The sequence below is a fragment of the Artemia sp. Qi Xiang Cuo genome, chromosome 14 (assembly GCF_049724085.1).
Source record: "Artemia sp. Qi Xiang Cuo chromosome 14, ASM4972408v1, whole genome shotgun sequence".
NCBI lineage: Eukaryota > Metazoa > Arthropoda > Branchiopoda > Anostraca > Artemiidae > Artemia > Artemia sp. Qi Xiang Cuo.
Window position 1 is genome coordinate 59,109,639 of NC_142807.1, and position 8,968 is coordinate 59,118,606.

General features: G+C 37.1%; 1 protein-coding gene across 1 annotated transcript in view; it reads right to left on the reverse strand.

The window, feature by feature from the left end:
• Positions 1-7,340, reverse strand: part of LOC148944703 (uncharacterized) — a 40,635-nt gene extending 33,295 nt beyond the window's left edge. The window contains exon 1 of the mRNA XM_089100833.1: positions 7,162-7,340. Coding sequence (XP_088956959.1) covers positions 7,162-7,230 — 69 coding nt within the window. The 5' untranslated portion in view covers positions 7,231-7,340. The remainder of the gene's footprint in view (positions 1-7,161) is intronic.
• Between the last annotated feature and the right edge of the window lie 1,628 nt (positions 7,341-8,968).

The following is an 8,968-nucleotide window of genomic DNA, read 5'->3' on the forward strand; positions in this document are numbered from 1 at the left end:
TAAGGTTTTTATAGAAAGCGTTGTCGTAGAAATTTCAAAAGATACTAATTCGATTGAAAATTCAAAGGTCTAGGACTATTTATCATGGTCAAAAGTTACTGGAGGGCAACTAACTTTTCGTTCATGTCCACATTTTCCCCAAACCACTTCAATAAAAAGTCTAAGACAACGATTTTGTTCAACGTATTTTAATTTCTGGAAAATAGGTCTTTGAGGATGTCCCCCCCCCCCAGAGCCCTCAGGGCGAGGGTTGTAAGTTATGCCCCGGGGTATATCAGGTTTTTATAGAACGCGTTGCCATAGAAACTTCAAAAAGGGCTCATTCAATTGGAAATTGAAAGGGCTGGTCCCTTTTTTAATAGTTGAAAGTGATTGGAAGGCAACTAACACCCCTTCCACACCCACCATTTCCCCAAACACATCCAATCAAAATTTTGAGATAGCCATTTTGTTCCATGTAGTTCCATGTTCAGGAAATTAAACCTTTGAGCAGGACACTCCCCTCACAGTCTTGAAAGTTTTGGAAATTAGAAAGTATGTAGTTGAAAGTTTTGGAAATTAGGTCTTTAAGGGTGACAACCCCTCCCCCCCCCCCCCCACAGCCCTCAGGGCAAGGGTTGTAAGTTATGCCCTGGGGGCATGTAAGGTTTTTATTGAAAGCGTAGTCATAGAAACTTCAAAAGGGCGCTAGTACCTTTTTTAATAGTTGAAAGTGATTGGAGAGCGACTAATGCCCCTCTCACGCCCACCATTTCCCCAAACACATCCAATCAAAATTTTGAGATATCCATTTTGTTCAACATAGTTGAAAATTCTGGAAACACAGACACACATTTTGTTCAACATAGTTAAAAGCTCTGGAGACACATCCAATCAAAATTTTGAGATAGCCATTTTGTTCAGCATAGTTGATTTCCAAATAGAAATTATGTTTTTGAGGAGGACACTCCCCCACAGCCCTCAGGGCAAGGGTTGTAAGTTATGCCCTGGGGGCATATAAGGTTTTTATTGAAAGTGTAGTCGTAGAAACTTCAAAAGGGCGCTAGTGCCTTTTTTAATAGTTGAAAGTGATTAGAGAGCAACTAACGCCCCTCTCACGCCCACCATTTCCCCAAACACATTCAATCAAAATTTTGAGATACCCATTTTGTTTAGCATAGTTGAAAGTTCTGGAAATTATGTCTTAGAGGATGACAACCACCCTAACAGCCCTTAGGGTAAGGTTTGTAATTTATGCCCTGGGGGGATACAAGGTGTTCATAGAAAGCGTTGTCATTTCAAAAAACAGTCATTCGATTGGAAATCGAAAGGCCTAGTGACTTTTTTAATAGTCGAAAGTGATTGGAAGGCTTGACATTTTTATAGTAAAGATTGATGTGGGTATAATGTATTATTTTTTGTTGTTGTTGTTTAGACCAGGACACTTCGTATCAAAGGAGTTGTCATGGGAACCTCGAAAAGGGCTCATTCGATTCAAAATAGAAAGGGATGATGCCCTTTTTAATAGTTGAAAGTGATTGGAGGGCAACTAATGCCCCTCCCATTTGCCCATTTCTTTTTCCCTGAAAAGACCATGTCAATATAAAACAAACAGAAATTAATTAAAAAAACTTTTTCCACAAAATAAGTTTTTGAACGAAAAGTAAAGAAGTCAATTAAACAAAAATAAAATCAAATAATCTACCAAGCATGAAACTACCACAAATCAGCATTGATAAATAAATGAAACCCAAAACAAACAGAAATTACAATAAATAACTAAGTCAAACTCAAAACGACCAGAAATTAACATAAGTTGGGCTCAAAACCCTTATGCCTTCCCAAGGCCAGAACGAAATTTGCACTTTACTGAAAAAAAATACAAATGAATGTGCATTGTCAGTTTAATATACATATACTGATATTTAGTAATAAAAATGTGAATCTTATTTGATTTATTAAAGTTATAAAAATAAAAACATTATATTTTTTCAGTAAAGTGCAAATTTTGTTCTGACCTTGGGAAGGCATAGGAGTTTTTAGCCCAACTTATGTTAATTTCTGCTCGTTTTGAGTTTGACTTGGTTATTTATTGTAATCTCTGTTCGTTTTTGGTTTCATTTCTTTATGAATGCTGATTTATGGTAGTTTCATGCTTGGTAGATTATTTGATTTTATTTTTGCTCATTTTTGTTTAATGGAATTCTTTCCTTTTCTTTGAAAATTTTATTTTGTGGAAAAAGTTTTTTTAATTAATCACCACAAGAGAGAGAATATGATTATAAAATCCAAGCTGTTCAACCATGAAAAGCTAGTTCTTCCAGAACAATAGAGCATAATAGAAACTTTTGAAGGAGTCCAGCTCAAGGTTCCATACCAAATTCTTTTCCAATCAGGTTGTGAGTCTTTGGAACTTGTTAGACCACGATACAGTCTCTTCTGCTAGTATTGGGTCATTTAAATCATTATTCCACAAAGAATGGTGCAACAATCCCTGGCAAACATTTGATACTCACTTGAACAGTAAGCACACTATTTTCACTGACCAGCAACAAGGCCATAGGATCATCTTATTACTGGAAAATATGCTTTAAGGTGATTAGCCTATTCCCATTTCAATATATTTTAAATTGTAGCCTATTTTTTTCCAGTGGTTAATAGATTCACTTAGGCTTAATTGAATACCTTTTACCAAAAACGAGTGAGTCCAGATTTTTCTGCTCTAATTACTAACGTTGACCAACTTTCTAACAAATTGAGTGACCTGAAATCCATGATTTATTCCAAAAATTATGATCTGGTCCTTTTGACTGAGGTTTGTCCCAAGTCTAGTAGCAACAGGCTCAAAGATTCCCATGTTAAGATTCCAAGGTATGGTGTTGTGTCAAACCTACAATCTTCAGAATGCAGGCATGGTATGTTAGTGCTATTCAAGACATGTTATAGTATATGGTCATTATGTCTCCCAGGTAACTCACAATTTTTCTTATCTGTATGGTTTGACCTGTACAATGACGGCAGTGGAGTAATAACCAGAGTAGGCTGTATTTATAGAAGCCTATCTGCCTCAGATTGCAAAGAAACCGAGTGGACAATAGCAACAATGCTGCATAAAGCAACTATGAATTACACAGGGAACCTACTTATAGCTGGTGATTTTAACTTCCCTGACCTCATATGGAAAGGGGGATACCCATATATATCTGTACTTGTAAACACAAGCAAAAGCCCAAATCTATTCACAGAGTGCCTTCATGCCCTTAATCTCTACCAGATTGTCAAACAAGCTACTAGAGGCAGACTTTTCCAGAGACCACCTCTACTGGTACTAGTGTTCTTATGGGATAAAGACCAGCTTTAGAACATAAATTACTTACTTCCTCTAGGAAAGAGTGATCTTTTAATCCTAGAAGTGAATCTGTCATTTTGTAAGATAAAAAATGATTACATAAAGAAAACTAGATTACAGGGTGATCAGAAAAGAGCTGGAAGGCATAGTTTGGTCACTTTTACTTCAAGGGGATGTCAACCAACAATGGGCTAACCTAAAGGACAAGCTACTTACAGTTCAAAAAAAGCACACATCTGTAAAACCCATGCCAAAGCCCAAAACACTGCCTTTCATGACCCCCGAGATAAGCAAGGAAAGAAACAGGAGGGGATGGTACTGGAGAAAGAACAATAAAGGAGGGAAAGAAGAACACTACCAAAAGTTTGCAAAAGCTCAAAACAAACTAAGAAGCCTAACTAAAGAACTTAATGCAAGTTACAAGTCAAAGCTAGCTGATGATAGTAAGAATAACCCAAAGAAGTTCTGGAAGTACATATCTAGAAAGGACCATAGCAGACAGTCAGTAAAAGCACTCAGTACAGATGATAGCAAGGAAGTGACCAACTTGAAGGACATTGCCAAACTCCTCAACAGGTAGTTTGCATCAGCTTTACCAATGAACCAAATGGCCCTCTTCCTCATAGCCCATCATACTACATCCCTAACCCAATGTCACCTATTCTACTCTCCCCCCTGTCATCCATAAGCGAGTTGAAGCACTAGACATCAACAAGTCCGCCATTCCTGATAACTTGCACCCAAGACTATTGAAGAAGCTTGCCAAAGAAATTGCACAACCACTATGCAATATATTCTAACTGTTGCTTGACTCAAAAAAATTACCCACAGACTGGAAGCTGACCCATGTCACCCCAATACTTAAGAAAGGGTGACCACACCAAAGCCAAAAACTACAGACCCATCAGTCTGACCTCAGTGGTGGCAAAAACCCTTGAGTGGATTGAATGGTGATATTCTGACACATCTCCATACCAATAACATAATTTCCCCCAACCAGCACAGCTTTCAGCCAGGAAAATCAGTTGAGACCAATCTCCTTGAGACATACAGCATCATAACAGATCACCTGGAGAAAGGAATCCCTGTGGACCTGATTTTGCTGGACCTAGCCAAGGCTTTTGACAAGGTACCACACAACCATCTCAGAATGAAACTTTCTGCAACAGGTACCCATGTGGACATGATTGATTGGGTCATGCACTTTCTGACTGGTGAGACTCAGCAGGTTTGACTCTTCAGAGCTAATGGCGACAAGGTTTTCTTCAAACCATGTGATGTTGTAAGCAGAGTCCCCCAAGGTACTGTTTTGGGCCCTACCCTATTCCTCATATACATGTATGCTGACAACTCCAAGCTGTTTGGGCCTGCAAATCAACAAAGTCTGCAGTGTGACCTTCATAAAATCCAAACATGGGCACAAGATTGGCTACTTAAATTCAACACATCAAAGTGCAGTGTCCTTCACTTTGGAAGCAACAACCCTGTCACCAGTACAACATGTCCAATCCCAATTCACTGGCTGACTTAGTACTAAAGACAAGTCCCAAAGAAAGAGATCTAGAAGTGCTGATAAATGAACAATTGAAGTTTCACAGCCACTGGCAATAAGCAGTTTCAAAAGCAAATTCAAGTCTTGGTCTCCTCAAATGCACCATAACCAGCTGCTCCCACATAGTCTTTATAAGGCTATAGTTAGGCCTGTTTTGGATTTTGGTACATGTCTCACCTCTCCTTCCTATAAGAATGATACCAGTCTAATTGAGGGAGTTCAGAGGTGTGCCACAAAGTGCATAGCTGGCCTACAAGATCTCCCTTACAACAAGAGACTGGAATACATGCAGCTGCCAACACTTGTCTTCAGATGCTGCTGTGGTGATATGATGCTGACCTACAAGTATAACGCACAACCAAATAACCCCCTTTTTACCAAACATTCAAGTCAGCACCATAAAAGAAGACACTCACAAAAACTGTCAAAACATTCTGTCAATACACAAATGTGGCAACACTTCTTCTCCAAGTGTGTTGTCAACAATTGAAATAGCCTTCAAGCTGAAATGGTGACTGCACCCACAGCTGCATCCTTCAAGTCCAGACTGGATGAGGAATGGAATGACAAGCCATTGAAATATGAGTGGGACTGTCCATCCCACTTAACTACTGACTGATGCCAACTTCATCATAATGAATGTCTTGCTAGGAGGCTGATGCTGCTTTGGGCTTAAATTGCATCTCTCCAGCAGACCTCTCTTATGGTGTGTCACTGGACCCTAACACAGTGATGAAATTTTGCCATCATTGACCTGGAGCACAACAGATCCAGTATGGACCTTAATTTTGCTCCAAAGTGCAAATTAAGGTAATTAATTAATTAAGGTAAGTCTATATATCAAAATAGGATAAAAGGTATTTCTAAAAAAGAGGTTCTTGTAGGTAAGCCAATAAACTAATAATTTCAAGTATTTAATCTTGAATAATTTTAATAATAACAATATTGATGCATAGCTTAGATTTTTAGCTATTCATAGCATGTTAAGAAAGTTAAGAAAACATGTTAAACATGTTAAGAAAGCACTTCTTACTTAACAATATGCAGAATAATCATAGTTAACACACACATCTTGTATACAACATTGCTATACTTTACCCCTATACTCCCTAACATGCAAATATATATCCCAAATTATATAAATCCTATCTTTAGAAAGCAATTTTTACTTCATAATATGTAGAATAATCACAGTTAATACATTTTTTTTTGCAGCCCTGTTCCACTTTACCCCCCCCCCCCCTGATGTGCAAATATATAGCCCAAATTAGCCTATAGCCTATATTTCTTATCTATTCTTGAAATGTGTCTTAGTTGTTTCAACCAGTATAAGCTACCTGGAAATTGAATCAACTGTGACAAAACAAACATTGGAAAAACAGATTACAGGTGGCAGAATGCATTGAAAATATATAAGGTGAAGTTCTACAAAATCATATTATTGAGTTATGAATAAAGTGAATACACTATTTGATGCCCTTTTTTATGCTGATTATGAATATAATAAGCATTTCTATTGGAAATGAATTTCAGCTCCCCCCCCCCCTATATAGGCTATACCTAACCTAACTTAACACTGAATTGGCATATATAGGGGGGGGGGCTGAAATTCATTTCCGATAGAAAGGATTATTATATTCGTAATCAGCATAAAAAAAGGCATTGAATGGTGTATTCACTTTTGTCCTAACTCAATAATATGATTTGGTAGAACTTTACCATATATAATTTAGGGTATATATTTGCAATTTAGGGGGGGGGGGGTAAAGTAGCCTAGGCTATAACAAGGCTGCATGCAAAATGTGTTAACTATGATTATTCTGCATATTATGAAGTAAGAATTGTTTTTGTAACACTTTTGTTCTTTTCAGTTAGTCCTCTAGGCAAATACTCTCAATTATATTCTGGTTTGTTACCCTAGCATAAACAATTTTACAACAGACCAAATAATGGAAACAATTATGCCTATATAATTGAAAAGAATCACAAAATAAGGAATCTAACAGTAAAAGAATTATTTACATTAATTTTGAATATAGCCTAAGGCTATATCTGAGTTCATTAGGAGGGTTGGGGCTTTATAGTTGCAATGTGAGCTTAAAAAGTGTTAAAAAGAGCATAAAACTAGTAAGCTAAAAATGCCTCTCTTTGTTTTAGGATTCTCTTTCTGAAGAGTGGCTACTCTACACAATATAATCACCTTAAAAACTAAACTAAATTTACAGTAGCCTAACTTTTTGATTTTGGTCAAGGGTATGTGAATGGAAGCTGCTTAACCTACCCTAATAAAATCAAGCTCTTCCACAAATTCATACAGTTTTTGTTGAAAAGGCAAAGACGTAGTTTCCATCCTTTACATTGATTTTCTTCAGCTACGGAAGTATTTTGACGTAGGAAATTGTTTTTCTACATTTTGGAATTCAAGACAAAATCATATTTTATTATAATTGAATAGATTGCTAAGAAAATCCACAAATAGATGGCGATTTGTTGAATTTCGTTAATCTGCCAAATATTTGGTTGCAGTATCGTTTTTGGTCTAATAATAAATAATACATAAAACAAAACAAGTTTTTCCTACTGAAAGTAACAAGCAATATTAAAACTCAAAAATACAGAAATCATTTTTTATATTAGGGGGCCCCTCCTTAATACACCTCTCTTCACGCTAAAATCTTTCAGTAGTTTTAAAAAGGCTTTGATTCTCATAAACTGCCCCTGGGTTTCAAGAATCGTTTTTAAAGAATCGGGGAAAATATCAAACTTTAGCGTGAATAGTGGGATATTGAGGAGGGCATTCCTTCTCATATACGGAATAATTTATGTTCGTTTTAAGTTTTAAGGTTGGTCCTTGTTTTTAGTAGAAAAAAAAAATTGTTTTTTATATTTAATTTCTTATCGTTTTTCAAAAAATCCATGAAAAATTCCCCCCCCCCCACAAAATTTCTTCCATAGAAGTTTCCTCCTACGCAAAATCCTTCTCCCTAAGAAACTACCCCAGACAATTCCATTCTCGCTACGAACTTGCCCCAGGAAATTTCTTGCGTACGGTTCCGACTAAAAAATGCTCCTTAGTATGCTTTTATTTGAGAAATGACTTTTTTTTATTTAATTTTTGACCATTTTTCAGGTCATGGCGAAATCCCTCTGTGTGGAAAATTTTACTCGGAAATACCCCTCTCCCAAATTGAAAATTTTTCAGCGTAAAAATGTCCCATGGAGAACTTGTTCTGGTAATAATTCCTCCATGGAGAGTATTTCCCGTGAGGAATCCCTCGCCCACGTTAAAATCCCCCAGAGAGTTCCAAATACGCAGGAAATTTTCTTTGGACAGCTCTCCGACTGCTTCTCCACATGTAAGATGGGGTCACCAGTGAGGAAGTAAGACACATAAAATAAAATTTTGCACATGAATTCTAATAAATTCCCCCAGTGTAAAATTCCCCCTGGAAAGTTCACCCCCCGAAAACTTCCATCCCAATGGGGATTTCTCCCCGTAGAGAATACATCCCCAGAAATTCTCTATCCCTGAAAAATGTCGACAAACACTATATATAAACAACAAGCAAATTTTACAACGTTTGGCCCTTTTTTGGAGGGCTGTAAGGGGATGGGTCTCGTCATTCTCAAAGAAATAGCTATTTGACCTTTCAACTATACTGAACAAAAAGAGGATCTCAGAGTTTGGTCGGCTGACTTTGGGGGGAAAAGGCGTGGGAGGGGGCTAGTTGCCCTCCAATTTTTGTGGTCACTTAAAAAGGGCACTAGAACTTTTAATTTCTGTTCAAATTAGCCGTCTCCCAATCTTCTAGGACCATGTATCTGTGATCTTTCTTCTGGCAAAAAATAAACAATATTCCACATTTTTTAATGACGGAAGCTTGAACACACTACAGTAGGGTTTTCTGATACGCTGCATCTGACGGTGGGATTTCCAGTAAGATTCCTTTACTTTTGAATATGTTTCCTCCCCTTTTCAAAAATCAGGCAAATTTTCCCAGGCTTTTGATCAGTAACATCAAGTTTAATGGGTCTTATATATTTAGAATTAGCATAAAAAACAAATTCTTTTAATGCATCTACTGTTA